General features: G+C 42.3%; 1 protein-coding gene across 1 annotated transcript; it reads left to right on the top strand.

Annotated features, from left to right (window-relative positions):
• The first annotated feature begins 217 nt into the window (after positions 1–217).
• LOC141166598 (uncharacterized) lies at positions 218–3028 on the top strand. The gene is made up of 2 exons (XM_073653445.1): positions 218–990; positions 1202–3028. The coding sequence occupies exons 1-2, from the start codon at positions 789–791 to the stop codon at positions 2263–2265; spliced, it is 1266 nt and encodes a 421-aa protein (XP_073509546.1). The 5' UTR covers positions 218–788; the 3' UTR covers positions 2266–3028.
• The last annotated feature ends 15449 nt before the right edge of the window (positions 3029–18477 follow it).

Raw genomic sequence — 18477 nt, 5'->3', positions numbered from 1 at the left:
CCCTACAAGGTCATTAATAAATATGTTAAAAAGAAGCGGGCCCAATACTGACCCCTATGGTACCCCACTGTTAACTGTGACCCAGACTGAGTGTGTTCCATTAATAACCACCCTTTGTTTCCTATCACTGAGCCAATTCTTAACCCACTCAGGATGGATAAAAATCAATGTTTTTTTCTAAAAAAATCAAAAAAATCGGATTTTTTTGATTTAAATCGGATTTTTTTCAATAAACTGCTTTTTGAGGAAAATATTTTACCATCCAAAGGTTCTTCCATCATGAGATAAAGCTGAGTTGTTTAACTCAGTAGAATAAAGGCTGTATATGTGTAACATTCACAATGCCATGCTCTTCCAGAGGTTTCTGTAGGATTAGTGGGCAGTTTCTCTCCTATATTATCACAGACGCTCGCTTTACTTACGCAGTTCTCAAAACTGAATTTGACTCCGCAGAGGTCCCAGCCTCTTCTTCACGGCAAAAATGTTACAACACGAACAGAGTTGAGAAAAAAGACCTTAATCCTATTGTTCTACAAACCTATGAATACAGAATCAACCCCTTCAGTGCCAAGTCCAAGAAGTTAGACAATATGTTTCTGATTGTTTGGAGTGGAATAGATCTGCACAACACAAGAAGAATGTGAATCTAAGTGTGAGGAGGAGGAAGGGCAAGCAGACAAGAAAATGAAAGTGAAACTTTGAGCACAATACTGCAGCATAGCCACAGACAGACAAGTCTGGATCTGTTTGTGTGTACGATCTGAGGTTTATTACATTCTTTCCTTATAATGGCAGCAGGCCGTAAAAGAGACCCAGTTTGGGAATATTTTAATGAAGCTCCTTCGCCTATCGGTAAGGCAGGCATGCGTGCAAAATGCAAACGATGCAACAAAGAGATGCAAGGCCTGGTGGCGCGAATGAGGCAACATTATCAGAAGTGCGGTGATGAAGATGACCAAAGAAACACTTCTGAACAGGCCGGATCTGTTGGTAAACATTTTTATTGAATCCTATTTCTAAAGACTGAACTGTCATGTGTGAGAAAAATTATATTTCTTATTATTACTGCATGTTACTGTCATTTGGTACAGTTATGAAGAAAAACAAATATTCCTTTTGGGGCAGGGGCAGTGATGTGTTGTGTACAATAAGCAGAAATTGTATAAACAATAAAATAACAGCATTGACTTTTTTTGTTTAGGGGAATTCATGGATTCTGGAAACTATCCACCTCCAAGATCACCATCATCCTGTTCTACAGTTTCAGAGTTATCCATCCAGGATAGTGCTTCATTAGCAGCAGCATCATCATCAGACACCCACAGTCACATATCACCATCACCCAAAAGGAAGAAAAAACCTTTACCTCCTGGAACCACCATAGATAGGTTTGTGATAAGAACTAGCAGATTAGAAAAAGAGTTGATTGATGAAAAAATTGCCCAGTTTATTTATGCAACGAACTCTTCTTTCCGTCTGACTGAGAACCCACATTTCATTAATATGGTTCAGTCACTGAGACCAGGATACAGTCCACCCAGCAGAGCTGATATTGCAGGGAAACTGCTGGATCAAGTGTATGACAGAGAAATGGAGCAATGTGCAACAGCTCTGGAGGGTAAAATTGTTAACCTAAGTATTGATGGGTGGAGTAATGTCCACAATGATCCTATTGTATGTGCTTGTATAACAACAGAAGAAGGTAAAGTTTTCCTTGCACAAACAACTGATACGTCAGGAAATGCACACACAGCAGAATACTTACAAGAAGTGGCAGTAAAAGCTATAACAACATGTGAACAAAAATTCAAATGTCTAGTACGCAGTTTGGTCACTGACAATGCTGCAAACGTATCCAAGATGAGAAGAAATTTAGAAGAGCAGGGAGGGAATACAAAGCTGCTAATAACATATGGTTGCAGTGCTCATTTGCTGCACCTCTTAGCCAAAGACTTAAGTGTTCCAGAAATAAAGGCTAATGTTGTTGAAATTGCTAAATACTTCCGTAATAATCATTTTGCTGCAGCAGCTCTGAAAAGGATGGGTGGAACCAAGCTAACGCTCCCACAAGATGTTAGATGGAACTCTGTGGTGGACTGTTTTGAGCAGTATATCAAAAACTGGCCTATTCTGATGACACTTTGTGAAGAAAATCGAGATAAAATAGATGGCACTGTCACGGCCAAAATCCTCAACATTGGGCTTAAGAAAAATGTTGAACATATGCTGAGCTTCCTGAAACCCATCTCTCAAGCTTTAAACTAAATACAGAAAAATAGCTGTTTTATTGCGGATGCTGTTGAAATTTGTAAGGAACTGAGTGAACACTTAAAAACAGAACTACACATGGACAGAATTAAATTACAAGCAGTAAACAAACGAATGGGACAAGCACTGACTCCAGCTCATTTTTTGGCAAATATTGTCAATATCCAATATCAGGGTCAAAACCTAAGTGCTGAGGAAGAGGAGTTAGCTATGACATGGGTATCCAGCAATCATCCATCTTTAATGCCAACTATAATAAACTTCAGAGCTAAGGGGGAACCATTCAAGAAATATATGTTTGCTGAAGATATTTTAAGGAAGGTCACACCAGTAAACTGGTGGAAGTCACTTAAGCGCTTGGATTTAGAGACTGTTCAAGTAATGATTTCACTTTTAACAGCAGTAGCTTCTTCTGCAGGCGTTGAAAGAATATTCTCTTCCTTTGGACTCATTCATTCTAAATTGAGAAATCGGTTGGGACCCAATAAAGCAGGAAAGCTTGTTTTTCTTTTCCAGATTATGAATAGGAACAAAGAAGAAGATGATGATGAAGATGACGACGAGTGAGCTACAGAGGACAGCAGGGACAGTAGTATTTAAGTTTTTCATGTGTCGGCTGGGCTGACAGTCTAAGTTTCTTAAAATATATATATATTTTGTTTAGCCAAATTAGTTAACAAACATGGATGTTTGTTTAAGCAAATAACTTATGCTGTAATGTTGTTATTGTTTCAGTTGAATAAATCTATTTAAATTGTTATTAAGGTCAGGATTATTTTTCTCCTTCCTAAGTACAACAGAACAGTGGTGTCCAAATATGAATGATTAACCCATTAAACTGGGGAGAAAAAAGTAATATAAAAAGTGATTCTAAAAATCTTCATCTACTTGCATGTTAAAGTAGCAAGAACTAGTTTAGGTAGAATCTTTGATTTAAATCACTGATTTAAATCAAGCCTTACTGACTAGTGATTTAAATCATGATTTAAATCGTGATTTAAATCAGTTAGATTTAAATCAAATCCACCCTGACCCACATACATATATTTTCCCCTATCCCCATTGTTCTCATTTAATGTATCAACCTTTTGTGTGGAACCGTATAAAAAGCTTTTGAAAAGTCCATATACACAACATCCACTGCATTTCCTTGGTCCAGTCCGGAACTTACCTCTTCATAAAAGCTGATCAGATTAGTCTGACAGGAACGGTCCCTCGTAAACCCATGTTGATATTGGGTCATGAGGCTATTCTTCTTCTTCTCTAGTATAGCATCTCTTAGGAAACCCTCCAGGATTTTACCCACAGTAGAGGTTAAGCTTACTGGCCTATAATTTCCAAGTTCGGTTTTTGTCCCCTTTTTGAATATTGGCACCACATTTGCTATACGCCAGTCCTGTGGTACAGACCCTGTTATTATGGAATCTTTAAAGATTAAAAATAATGGTCTATCTATGACGTTACTTAATTCCTGCAGTACTCGCGGGTGTGTCCCATCCGGGCCCAGGGATTTGTCAACTTTAGTGATTTTTAGATGCCGCCGTACTTCCTGCTGGGTTAAGCAAGTGACATTTAATGGAGAATTTTTGTTATCACTGATCATGTTTTCTGTCATGCGATTTTCTTGTGTAAATACTGTTAAAAAAAAATCATTTAGCATATTGTTTTTTTCCTCATCCTCATCCACCATTTCACCCAGACTATTTTTAAGGGGGCCAACACTATCATTTTTTAGTTTTTTACCATTTATGTAGTTAAAGAATATTTTGGGATTATTTTTACTTTCTCTGGCAATGAGTCTCTCTGTCTCAATCTTTGCTGCCTTGATTTGGTTTTTACAGAATTTATTTAATTTTCTGTATTTATTTAATGCCTCATCACTACCTACTTGCTTTAGTTCTCTAAATGCTTTCTTTTTGTCACTTATTGCGCCCCTTACAGCTCTATTTAACCATAGTGGTTTCCTCCTATTTCTAGCATGTTTATTCCCATAGGGTATATATTGTGCACAGGTCCTATTCAGGATGCTAATAAATGTCTCCCATTGTCTAGTTTACCCTTGCTGTAACGGATTATCTGACTGGGTATTCATTGTGTCTGATTTAAATCAGTCTCTTTGTGCTAATTCTCAGAGTTCTTTACAGCATCCGATGGGTGGCATCATGCTTGCTGATGTAAGGCTTGCGTGCAGCTGCTCGGCCATGGAAACTCATACCATAAAGGTCCCGGTAAACAGTTTTTATGCTTATGTTAATGCCAGAGGAGATTTGAAACTCTTGTTACTGAGTCAACATGATTGAATTTGTTCCTGAATTTCTTTGGATCGTAGCATGATGTCTAGCTTTTAAGGATCTTTTGTTCTACTTCACTTTGTCAGGTAGGTCTGATTTAAGTGATCTCTCGATTGAGAACAGGTGTGGCAGTAATCAGACCTGTGTGTGGCTAGGGAAATTGAACTCTGCTTCCTAAAGATGTGATAAATCACAGTTAACTTATGTTTTAAGGTGGGGGGGGGCAATCACTTTTTCACGCAGGACAGTGTAGGTTTGGATTTCTTTTTCCCTTAATAATAAAGACCTTGATTGAAAAACTGCATTTTGTGTTTACTTGTGTTATCTTTGTCTATTATTTATATTTGTGATCTGAAACATTTAAGTGTGACAAATATGCAACAGAATAAGAAATCAGGAAGAGGGCAAACACTTTTACACACCAATGTAGTATAAATATGTATCTTGTTTTCGTTCTTAATGTATTGCTGTTCCATAATTTGTCACAGCCAGACTTTCCATCTACAGACTAGATTCAGTTCACTGTGGTATACCAATTTTTAAAAGTACTACTCAAGACAGAGAGATTTTTTGTCCTCAAAACCCAGATTACAGAACACATGAACTGCATTGTTTCTGTAACTTCCATTCACTTTTAGAGCATGAAGTTTGCATGTGTAAAGTACTGTAAATAGAGCATCCTTTAAAACAGTGTAATCAAATAGGTTGGGGTGTTCTTTCACACCCCAGGAATTTTTCACTGAACGTGTAAATCACCTATACAAGCATGTGGGAAAAAAGTACATTTTAATTAATAGATCTTGGAATAATAATAATTTCCACAATTGGATGTGTTAAAAAAATGTTCCTGTGCTGAGATAATCTTATAAATGTGCCCCTGCTGTGTACTGTGTAATGGCTGTGTCTGACCATGTAAGAACATGGTCTGAACATTCCACATCTCTTGGGCAGGGGAGTTAAACAATAGAGTATACAGACAGGACAGCACGGGGTCAGGGCGGATTCTTTTTGTGCGATAAATCATTTCTCTGCTTGTTTTTAAGCAATGATTTACCTCAAAGAAAGAATCAGCTGTGATCCCATGCTATCCTGTCTGTATACTCTCTTGCTTTCTCCCCTGCCCGTATACTCTCTTGCTTTCTCCCCTGCCCAGGAGATGTGGTATGATCAGACCATGTTCCTGCACGGTCAGACACAGCCATTACACAGTACACAGCAGGGGCACATTTATAAGATTATCTCAGCACAGGAACATTTTATTTAAACACATCCAAATGTGGAACCTATTATTACTTAAAGATTTATTCATTAAAATGTTGATTAAAGTTAAATTTCTTTGTTGGAAAACCCCTTTAAGCTCTCTTACAAAAGTTGGCAGACCCTCTTCTTTTCCCTGCTCTGTGCTCGACTTACTGACTGGGACTTGGCATATCACTGTAATATAGTGTGGTCTGCTCCATATCAGTAAGAATTGGGTTCAATATGCTATACATTTAAATACTGGAACTCAGAGCATTGTAAATCGCTACAGCCTAGCACTCAAACATCTGCCATTGCTGTACAAGAACATTGTAGCAATTGAAGTGATAAGGATAGTAATCACAATTTATTTTACTACTGATTCACATAAGATATATATCATAACAGCATCAATGTATTAACCCCTTTACGACCATGTCAGTAATAATTCGTAGCTGCGCCCTGGGCCTTATGGACCAGCTACGTACTATTACACATAATGCGATCGCGCCCACACACAAGCGGTGCTGGGCTATTGCTGCCGGGTGTCAGCTAATTGTCACAGCTGACACCCGGTGCTATGTGCCAGGAGCGGTCAAGCACCGCTGCTGGCACATTAACGCCCGAAATGCTGCGATCGAAGTCAATCACAGCATTCTGGGAGCAAGGGGAGGTAAGCGCCGTTACTTACCTCCTCTCCGGCGTCCCGCGCTGTTTCCTGCCGGGTCCCGGATATCCGGGTCATCAGGAGGCAAGAAGTTACCTATGCTATACAGCCGATCAGAATGTAAAAAGTCAAAGTCCCATAGTGGGACCATGTGTACAAGTAAGAAAAGTGTCAGAAAGTAAAAAAAAATGTAAAAATATAAAAAAAAAATTAAAAAAATAATCCCCAAAAAATAAAAATATACTGTACCCATAAATAAATATTATTATGAATTTTTTTTTAAAAACAATAAAAGTACACATATTTAGCATAGCCGTGTCTGGAATGACCTGACCTATAAAACTGTCCTACTAGTTAACCCCTTTAGTGAACAGGGTAAAAAAATAAATAAAAAACAAAGCAAAAAACGTTGCTTTATCATCATACCGCCAAACAAAAAATGGAATAAAACGCGATCAAAAAGACGAATATAAATAAAAAGGTACCACTGAAAATGTCATCTTGTCCCGCAAAAACAAGCCACCATACAGCTCCATCAGCCGAAAAATAAAAAGTTATAGCTCTCAGAATAAAGCGATACAACAATTTTTTTTTTCTATAAAATAGTTTTTATTGTGTAAAAGCGCCAAAACATAAAAAACGATATAAATGTGGTACCGCTGTAAACGTACTGACCCACAGAATAAATCTGCCTTATCAATTTTACCACATGCGATACGGCATAAAAACCCCCCACAAAAACACGATTCCTGAATTGTTGTTTTTTGCTTATTCTGCCTCCCAAAAATCGGAATAGAAAGTGACCAAAAATGTCATGTGCCAGAAAATGATGCCAATAAAAACGTCACATGACTCTGTCGGCCGAAATATGGAAAAATTATAGCTCTCAAAATTATAGCTCTCAAAAAAAAAGCGTCTTTTAGTGTGTGACAGCTGTTAATCATAAAAACCCCATATGAATCTGGCATCTCTGTAATTGCACCGACCCGAAAAATAAAGTTGTCTAATTACTTATACCGCACGAGAAATGGCGTAAAAAATAAACTTTACGTTTAGGGTTGTGCTAGGGTCAGAGTTGTGCTAGGGTTAGGGTTGTGCTAGGGTTAAGGTTGAGCTACAGTTAGGGTTAGGGTTGTGCTAGGGTTAGGGTTGTGCTAGGGTTAGAGTTGTGCTAGGGTTAAGGTTAGGGTTATGCTAGGATTGGGATGTTTTCAAAAGTAAAGAAAAAAAAATAATGACGATATGGCGACCAGTGTGGAGCGCAAGTGCTCGCTACTTGAGTTTGCATTGGGGGTTCAAGTATACACTGAGTATCGCTGGTGCTCGAGTGACATGCTCTAGTCTCCGACCCATAAGCTTCGTGGCCAAAAAAAGTTGCATGGATTGCCCCGCATGTTTTTTTTGGGTGTCTAACAACCATGAAACATGGGGGTCGGGGACTTGAGCATGTCAATCGAGCACCCACGATACTTGGTGCATACCTGAGTACTCGATGCAAACTCAAGTAGCGAGCACTTGCGCTCAAGACTAATGACAACTTATTCAATATGATGACCTAATGTTATCAAATTCTGTGTCATATCTTTGGGTTCAAAATGTTCACTATATCCCTTGATAAAATCCTTGAAGAGTCTAGTTTCCAAAATGGGGTCACTTGTGGGGGATTTCCACTATTTAGGAGCATCCGGGGCTCTCCAAACGCGACATGGCGTCCGCTCTCAATTCCGGACAATTTTGCGTTCAAAAAGTCACACAGTTCTCCTTCCCTTCTGAACCCTGCCATGCGCTTAAACAGTGTATTTTCCCCACATATGGGGTATCGGCGTACTCAGGAGAAATTTCACAAAAGTTTTTGGGGTCCATTTCTCTTCTTACCATTGTAAAAATAAAAAATTTGGGGCTAAAACATCATTTTTGTGGAAAAAGTTAGATTTTTTTATTTTCACGGCTCCATGTTATAAACTTCTGTGAAGCACCTGGGGGTTCAGATTGCTCACCACACATCTAGATAAGTTCCCTGAGGGGTCTAGTTTCCAAAATGGTGTCACTTGTGGGGGGTTTCCACTGTTAGGCACATCAGGGGCTCCCCAAATGCAACATGGCGTCCGCTAATTATTCAAGCAAATTTTACATTCAAAAAGTCAAATGGCGCTCCTCCCCTTCCGAAACCTGCCGTGCGCCCAAACAGTGGTTTCTCCCAACATATTGGGTATTGGCGTGCTCAGGAGAAATTGCACAACAAATTTTGGGGTTCATTTTATCCTGTTACCCTTGCAAAAATAAAAAAATTAGGGTCTAAAGTAACATTTTTTTGAAAAAAGTTAAATGTTCATTTTTTTCTTCCACATTCCAAAAATTCCTGTGAAGCACCTGAAGGGTTAATAAACTTCTTGGATGTGGTTTTGAGCACCTTGAGGGGTGCAGTGTCTCTTTTGGGTATTTTCTGTCAAAAAGGCCCTTCAAAGTGACTTCAAATGTGATGTGGTCCCTAAAAAAATGGTTTTGTAAATTTTGTTGGAAAAATGAGAAATCGCTGGTCAACTTTTAACCCTTATAACTTCCTAACAAAAAAAAAAATTTTGGTTCCAAAATTGTGCTGATGTAAAGTAGACACGTGGGAAATGTTATTTATTAACTATTTTGTGTGACATATCTCTCTGATTTAAGGGCATGAAAATTCTAAATTTGAAAATTGCAAAATTTTCGCCAAATTTTGTTTTTTTTCACAAATAAACGCAAGTGATATCGAAGAAATTTTACCACAATCATGAAGTACAATATGTAATGAAAAAACAATCTCAGAATCAGGGGGATCCGTTGAAGCGTTCCAGAGTAATTACCTCATAAAGTGACAGTGGTCAGAATTGTAAAAATTGGCCTGGTCATTAACGTGCAAACCACCCTCGGGGTTAAAGGGGTTACAATGTCTTCTCAAACGGTGAGGCTGGCCCCCCCAAGGAAGTACTAGCTAGTTGTTCGTGAAGCTTTTTTAAGGGAGGTAGTTTGCATAGAAATTATCATATGCTACACAATCCTTCCTATGGCTGCAGCAATGGTTAGTTTAGCAACATAACTGACTCATTCTGCAGTTGTTGTAATGTTTTATAAAGGTTTCAGGAGACAAAAAGGGAAAATTAAGAGACATATTTCACTTTTTTAATAATTCTTTATTTTATTAAACAGACATGGCATATACAGTGCATATTGTGCCAAAAAACATAAACATTTATTACTAGAGGATAGGACTGTTCCTATTCTGTTTACTAAGTACCCTATGTTAGCTATATGTACTATTATTATTTATTTACTTAATTACAGCAGAATATTTGCTTATTTTTTTCTATCCTAGGTTTTGTCTGTTAAATGGCCACAGTGTGAACATGCTCTTATATGTTGCATTTATACCAACTTGTGCTCCGTCTCATTTCTTTGGTTTTGCTGTAGTTTCTTATACTTTGTACAAACAGGGTTGCACCCCCCACACACTTTTTTTGAGCTAGGTATTTCATTTATATAACTTCCCATAGGCAGGTGTCTGACCAGTCTGACCCCAGTCATGCTCTGCCCCTATGTACCTTGAGGTCATCTAACACAAGGTGAGGTTTTATTACTTGAGAATAGGACTACACCTTGTCGCAGTGGGATGATGGCTTTTATGCTTTTTTTTATCAAAAACAGTGTTTACTAAATACCCTATATTAAATATATGTACAATTACTATTTACTTATATACTTACAGCAGGGTATATGCTCATTCTGTTTCTATTTTAGGCCCATAAAATAAACATAAATATTAAGTGTAGGTACAAAACAGGGTTTTACGGTCAATATAAGCAAAAATATCAGAAAAACAGCAATAGATAACCGTTAATTGAAGCGATAGGCAAATCCAACTTGAGGTAAATGAATGAAGAAAGAAAGCGTAAAATGAAGGGTTGCTAGAAAAGAGATATCTGAAGAAAGATAATTGGAGACCTTATAGTGGCATGATAAGGAGGGGGAGGTAAGAGAAGAGGACAGTCTCAAGATGTGTGAAGTGTAGAAGGTGTGTCATTTGGTATCGCATCCCTGCATTTCATGGTCGGGGTTGACCATGAGGAAATGTGGATGTGTGTGTGTTTCCCAAGTGTATTTTAGAAAACCACTTTCTGTGGGTTGGGGGTGTATGTTGCTTCTAGATTTAATGTTTCGCAGCTTCTATCAGAAGTGCTAGGAGATCATGTTTTCTTGATTTAAAGTGTTTAGTGGGGCATGAAAATAAGATGTAGACACATTTCATTTGAACATAGACTTGCACTACAGATAGGGAAGCCCCCACATCAACATGGGTGTATGGTGAGACCTTGGAATTAGCTTGGTTTGTCTGAGGTCGAAGTAGGAAAAGTTTTAGAACACCTGATGTAAAAGATACACCTCTGCAAAACAGCATCAAATATCTACAAGACAATCAAAATGTCAAGAAATGAAAATGACAAAAAGGTAGGTGACAATTCACTGGTGCAGTCAATGTGGACAACATGTCCATGTACAGGAAAGCATCAGTATTGTACGAATGGTAAAAAATATGCCGTTCACAGAATCCAGGCTGTTGTATCATAGTAACATAGTAACATAGTTTTTAAGGTTGAAGGAAGACTAAGTCCATCTAGTTCAACCCATAGCCTAACATGTTGATCCAGAGGAAGGCAAAAAAAACCATGTGGCAAACACTAAGCTCCATATCGGGGAAAAAAATTCCTTCCCGACTCCATACGGCAATCAGACTAGTTCCCTGGATCAACGCCCTATCAAGAAATCTACTATATATAACCTGTATATTATACACTCAAGTATACAAGTTCTAAGGTGCTTAAATTGGAGAACACAATTATATTGGTGCTATGTATCAAATCTCCTCATATTATTATTCTGTGAAGTGATATACTTTCCCTTTATATTTATGCAAAGCATTATGTTTATTATGCAGTTATTGTATATGTATGCAAAATATACCGCTATACCATTTACATCTGCATTTGTATGTATTTTCCCTCCGTCTGGCTTCGCACACCTGCTATTTTCAGGTTTGTCCCTCTGTAGTTCATGGTTAAAGCCATAGTAAATAATAGTATGGCCTTGTACGTTCGTGTGCAGAATGGGTAACTGCTACATATATTCCATGAGACTGTCTTTATAGCCAACAGCCCTAAGAATTTCAGAATTAGAATTTTGATGCCATGCCAAAGATCCTTGTCATATAAGGTAAAAGCTTCACTCCCCATGGCTTTAGTCATGTTTTATGCACTAAGAGGCCACCCCATCACCATCTTGTCATAACATGTGGACCTCGTGTAACAACAAAGAATTCATTTCCATGTTAATCCCAGGATTTGAGTGCAGCACAGTACAGGCCGAGTGTCTGTAAGAGTCACTTGACATGCAGGCAGATAATGTAATTGTGACTTATTCATTGACTTTCTCATTAGAAAAGAAATGATTAGTAATGGGCACAAGAATCGTCATGTACAGATCATTCCTATCTGCGGCTCTTACAAACCCATCCTGTGCTGAGCGTTAAAACTGTAGGGGAAACATCCGTTTTTAATAATTATTTCCGTTATTGATTTTTTTTCTTTAAGGATTCGTTTCATGTCTAAAATTCAATTAAAATGTCAATATAATTATTTTGTCAGCTACGAGGGTATTTGAAGTGGTTCATTATCATTCAAGGTGAGCAGTATCTGTATCCGTTGCATCAATCCTATTTCCAGCATCATTTCAGCCCCCTCTTCTACCCTTTTGTCTACATGTCATATCACTTCTCATAGGTACATTAGGCTACTGTTAATTTTACATTTTACATTTAGGTCATGAATAACGATCATTGTGATTTACACTTCCTCACTTCCTCGTGTTTTATCATTTACATCCTAAAATTAGTTTTTACCAGTCCGGCAAGCATAGCTGTGGGAGTCCTATCTGTGATGGACATTTATAAATTGTGGTCTGAAGTACAAAGATGTGATGTACAAACGTTCCTGTGATTTTTTTTTCCTAAATTATCGCCCGGAGTACACGCTTTAATTGCAATCTGCAAAATTTTTATAATAAATGTTGAGCAACATGTCATAAATGTGTTTTAGCTTAATATGTGACAGATTTGTTGTAGAAATCTAAACCAATCATCCATGAAATTTAAAGGGAATATGTTACCAGGTTTTTGCTACCCCATCTGAAATCAGCATAATGTGGGGGCAGAGGTCCTGATTACAGCGATGTGTCACTTACTGGGCTGCTTTTGGCAGTTTTGATAAAATCTCTGCTTTCTCTGCTGCAGATCTACCAGTTCTCTGAATGCTGAGCTCTGTATAACCCCGCCCCCAGCACTGATTGGCAATTTTCTGTGTACACTGTGCATAGGCCGAAAGCTGCCAATCAGTGATGGGGGCGGGGTTAATCAGGGCTCATGAATATGCTTGACTACCGCAGCAGGTTTACTAGTCCTCCAGTGAGCAAGCAACCCAACGAGCGATACATCGCTGCAGTCGGGGTCTCTGATTCTACATTATGCTGCACTTAGATTAGGTGGCAAAAACCTGGTGACAGATTCCCTTTAAACAACTGAAGTGTTCAGCGGAAGTACGGCATACTTTGACATGTGCCACCTTCATAATCATTCCTGCAGAACAAAGGCTTACCTTGAAACTCTAGACCTCTATGCAAAATCTAACAAGAGCCCCCCTCCTGCCATGTGCCCCACATACTCCTGTAGTTTTCTTATGCCGTATAACGCTTTTCTGGCTCGAGGCCCCATTATTGATTGCTATTTGGGCACCCCCTATATGACACATGCTGCTGACGTCAGTGACTGACTGCACCACTGTTGACATGACTCGACTGGTAAATGGAGACCGGGACAGTGAGTGCTGGACTTTGGGAAGGTAAGTAAAGCTTAGGGTATGTGCACATGACGAGCCCAGGGGATGGGGACGACTCGGTACCCGGGCCTTTGCCTGGTTTGGGGATGTCGCGGTGGTCAGCTCCCGGGCCCGTACCCTGGGGTCACTCTTGAAAAAGGGGATTGGAACTTGGATAGAAATAAAAATAAAGTAAATAGTTCGTGACGCCACCTGTGGTACCTGGTAAGGATTACCAGCGCTGCTGCAGGCCTCCGGGGGGGATGGGATGGCGGCTGAGATGTTTCTGTTCCCCACAGGCGGAGCAGGCCCCTGGGGCAGTGTGGAGTTTGATGCTGGATGGTGATGCTGGGGCTTGTAGTGCAGGCGGGATGGCGCAGCAGGAGTAACTGACAGAGACAGAGGATTTGCTTCAATACCTTTACTGGTGCGGATGTCAGGTACGGTCCAGGGTACTCAGTAGGATAGGTGCACTTCAGGACTTCTCCCCAGTGAGCGGGTATAAAGCCTCCTGGTCCGTGTCTGCCTCTCTGTATGCTCCTGGCCAGCCTGCAACTGGGCCTAGCTTATGTGTCGTGCTGTTCCTTCACCTGTCGCTTGGTAGTGGGACCTTCTGCTGGCAACCACTATCCCTAGTCGCCGGGGCCTTCGTGGTTCCTGGTCCTGTAATGGGTCTAGCTTCAGGTCTGCCAGGGACTTGTAGTCCTCCTGGAATGCCGGTGGTCCCTACTGGGTATAAAGGACCCTGTAGGCGCGGACCCGGTGTCCGGTTTGTATCTTCGGGGTGAGCCTAGGATGCTCCTCTGCCCCTTCAACTCCTCTCCTCCTTGCCGTCGGCCACACTCGGGGCCCTCAATACGGCAGCAGACGTGCTGCGTCTTCGCTGCTCTCAGCGTTAGCACGCTCTCAGACTCACTCTCTGTCTGACTCTCTCCAACTCACTGCCTGGCTCCACCCTCCATATATATATCCCTAACGGGCTCCCTCTGGTGGTATGAGGTGGAAGGGTCGAGGTGTTTGTATGTAGTGAGGGCCTCTTGTGGAGAAGTCCATCCATGCACTCTGTGTTACGCTCGCGCCCGGACTGACTGGCAAAAGCGTGATTAGAGATCCCACTGTACCATGAACCGAGGAGTGCCTGGAGGGGCGTAACTAAGTGTCAACCCTATCCAACCAAGGTCGCACGGCGACTTAGTCGACTCCGTGGACCAAGGAGGAACCGGGCAGAGGGACCAGGTGCGACTCCAGGTCAGACCCCGGTCACAGTTGTTGACCCACACCGGGGAATGCAGGAACAGGCAGGTTAGACTGGCATACAGGCAGGTGGGTATTGGAAGGTACGGCTGGTATGCAGACAGGTGGGCACTGGCAAGCACGGCTGGTATGCAGACAGGTGGGCACTGGCAAGCACAGCTGGAGTGCAGACAGGGAGGTACTGGCAAGCACGGCTGGAGTGCAGACAGGGAGATTCTGGCAAGCACGGCTGGAGTGCAGACAGGGAGGTACTAGCAGGTTGGAGCGCAGGCTGGATAGGGTCCTGTACCGACTGGGAGACAGGTACAGAGCCGCAGATGCGGTAGACAAGCAGAGTAAAATGAAACCGCCAGAGCAGTAGGAAAGACAGAGCGGAGCGAAACCGCTGGTGCGGTGGACAAGGCAGAGCAGAGCGGAACCGCCGGAGCGGTGGGTAAGTCAGAGCAGAGTGAAACCGCCGGAGCGGTGGGCAAGTCAGAGCAGAGAGAAACCGCCGGAGGGGTGGGCAAGACAGAGCGGAGCGAAACCGCAGGTGCAGTGGACAAGGCAGAGCAGAGCGGAACCGCCGGAGCAGTGGGTAAGTCAGAGCAGAGAGAAACCGCCGGAGCGGTGGGCAAGACAGAGCGGAGCGAAACTGCAGGTGCGGTGGACAAGGCAGAGCAGAACAGAACCACCGGAGCGGTGGGTAAGTCAGAGCAGAGAGAAACCGCCGGAGCAGTGGGCAAGACAGAGCGGAGCGAAACCACAGGTGCGGTGGGCAAGGGTGCAGAGCAGGGCTGAAGGTGCAGGCAGAGAGGACAGGGCTCTGTTCACATGGAACAGACTGGAAAATGCAGGAAGATGGCTAGAACACAGGAGGTGGATAAGAGGGAAGGGAAAAGGGACAAGCAGAACCAGATACACACAAGGTACTTACTATGAAGTAGCGAGTGGACACAAAACTCACAAACAGAAGTACAGAGACAACGAGTTGGAGTTAGGTGCAGGTTCAAATACTGCAGGAAAAGGGAAGGTACGGACATAGAGAAAAACAGGTAACAGGCTAGGATACAGTTCAGACAGGAACTGCTACTGCAAAGAGATACAAGAACGAGCCTGGGTATACAGCCCCCAGAGAGGCGGAAACGGACAAGAAGTCACAGATAACAGGTCTGGGTATGCAGCCCCCAGAGATGGCGGAGACGGACAAGAAGTCACAGATAACAGGTCTGGGTATGCATCCCCCAGAGATGGTGAAAACAGACAAGAAGACACAGAACTGGACCTGGCAACTTCAGAGTCAAGGAGAACACTGAAAGATAGTGTTGCTCAGGCACCTCCTACTGGGTGGAGGGGGTTTAAATATCCAGAGACTCATAGCAATAGGCTGGAGACGCATTAGGGGTGCGCCCACAGCAGCTATAAGAATCAGGAAGTAACCGGGTCGCCGCCCTAAGCAGTCAGTCAAGAGAAAAGCACACAGCGTGAACTGGAGCAAGATTTGCAGGCTGGACTGACAGGTAATATTGTGGTCTTGCATAGTGGGAGGTGGTGCACTATGCAAGCACGCCGCCAGGGATGTTACACCCTGGATCTTGTGGTACCTGTGAACTGCAGGGTGCCACACACACAGTGCTCGATAAAAGTAAAAAAAAATGGAAATATACATAACAATGTCAAAACGAATTGCTGTGCATAAGTTTCTTCTTTTTTAACTTCTTTTAAATGCTTCAGGTTTCAAAAACCATCAAGCAGCTAAAGGAAGTGACGTGACAATTCTTCAGATGGCTTCCACTTTGAAGACACCACTATTTTATATATTTAGGTTCACTATATCTTTATTAACATATAAAACTTTACAAGTGACACTACAATTTGAATATTTTATATATTAAAAAAAAAGCTGCTAAAACGACAAGGCAGGCAACAAAGGAGACGATGTAGGAAAAACACAGCCTATGTGTTCCTGAAGGGGCTTCTGCTTCAAAAACTATACGAGTATGCCATCAATAATACTCGGTGTGAACATACCCTTGAATTGTTATTTTACAGATAACTGAGCCTATGGGCTAAAAATACATGAAAGAGGACAACCCAATTAAGCTCCTGTAGAGCTTCTATAATAGCTTATAAAGAAGGTTCAACTTCTGTTGCTCAATTTGCTGCATCATACCTTGGATAATATGTGTATATGAGGCAGTACATCTCTACAAAGGTAAATCATGTCATGAATTTTGTGTATTATTAGTATTATTATCAAGTCTTTCATGAATACATTTCATAGAAATGTACATAAATGAAAGGAGAGATATAAGAGGGCAATCTTTTGTCATTTTGCTGTTCTGTGTCTTGGTTATACAGTTTATTGGCTGTTCAAGAATCTATTGACTGCAGAATTAAAAGGGAATCTGTCAACAGGTTTTTTCTACCCAATAATGTAGTAGCAGAGACCCTGGTTCCAGTGATATGTCACTTACTTTATTTGGGGATCAGTTTTGATTAAAAACTGCTTTATCTGGTGCAGATCTCCCAGTTTTCTAAACGCTGATGACTCGCCCCCTGGGCCGTGGGGTACTCGGAACCAGGCAATAGGGAGACGATGGGGGTAGTAGTGGCGACCCGGTCCCGTGGCTCAGGGTAGTCAGACACGTGGCAGTCTTTTAGATGGTAGAAATAATGTCCGACTACGCCACCCGTGGATTGCGGTTATTAGGAACCGCCGCTGCAGGGCAGACCGCTGGGGCCGATGATGTATGCAGCTGGGATGATGTGACTCCCCACGGGAAGAGTGCGGCCCCAGGGCAGTGTAGTGGATGGTGGGAGTGATGGTGGTGAGAGTCCCAGTACCGGTAGTGCCGGAGGAGCGAAAAAGCACACAGACAACGTACTGCAGTCCAGGGTCTTTACTCACGGTTAATATCCAAGTCACTTCAGCTGGCAATGACTGCCCGAGCCGTGCTGCGTCCACGAGGGGCTCGGTCAACTCCCAGGCAACTCAGGAGTATGGCTCAGGACCCCCTTCAATCCTTCCTCTGGCCTGCCTCACCAGTGACCCACTTTTGTCCAGCTACCGCGGACATGTGCGGTTAAACGTGGGCCCCGTCCTCCGCTGTCCTATATGGTGCCTTCCTAGCAGGTTTGATGAGGTGTCGCACCAATAAATCATCGCGACGTCCGGTCTTTGGCTGAGGGTAGTTTCTCCTCCACCAACTTGGGATCCGGCACCCTTAATCTGCCTGACCCTTCACCCTGTATTTTTGTGGGTTCTTAGGGTCCCTTCTGCCTTCTTGTTCCTGAGCCCTTCTGTTTCTTCCTCTCTTTCTTTGCTGTTCCTTTCTGTTTCTGTTCCTTTCTGTTCTTGTTCCTTTCTGTTCCTGGCCCTCTCCTCAGACCTGCCTCATGGAGCTGGGCCTAGACTGAGCCACAGCTCCCTGTCAGCCCTCTCTGGCCGAACTCCTTCTCTCTCTTCTCCTCCTGCTTGAACTGACCCAGAACTAAGATGGTGCCCACCTTTTATACCTCCCTCTGACCATGAGCCCAGGTGACCAGCAACCAATGGGCTCCTTCCTACGCTCAGGAACCAACCTCTATCTGCCCCTACAGCACTGGGTATTCCACCCCCCTCCCCACTCCAGACATGGACATAGTCGGTCGTGCCTGCACTTCTGTCTAGTGGGAGCACCGTTGAGCTGTCCCTCGGAAATGGGGTGTGTGTGCTGTATGCAGCTAACTGAGCCCTGGTCCATACTCCATCCTTACCCGGGAGTGGAATACCACACCTCTGGCAGAGGTGCAATACCCCTGTAGCGGCCGAACCCTCGGGGCGCTACACTGAGCTCTGTATAACCCCACACACCACTGATAGTTAGCTTTCTGTGTACAC

Source organism: Phyllobates terribilis, unplaced genomic scaffold, assembly GCF_046119375.1.
Source record: "Phyllobates terribilis strain yellow unplaced genomic scaffold, ASM4611937v1 Scaffold_11__3_contigs__length_659146591, whole genome shotgun sequence".
Classification (NCBI taxonomy): domain Eukaryota; kingdom Metazoa; phylum Chordata; class Amphibia; order Anura; family Dendrobatidae; genus Phyllobates; species Phyllobates terribilis.
This window is presented reverse-complemented; position numbering and strand designations above follow the sequence as displayed.

Coding starts and splice junctions, on each gene's coding strand:
- LOC141166598 (XM_073653445.1), top strand. CDS start 789: ATGGCAGCAGGCCGTAAAAGAGACCCAGTTTGGGAATATTTTAATGAA. Junction 991..1,201: donor TGAACAGGCCGGATCTGTTG/GTAAACATTTTT, acceptor TTTTTTGTTTAG/GGGAATTCATGGATTCTGGA.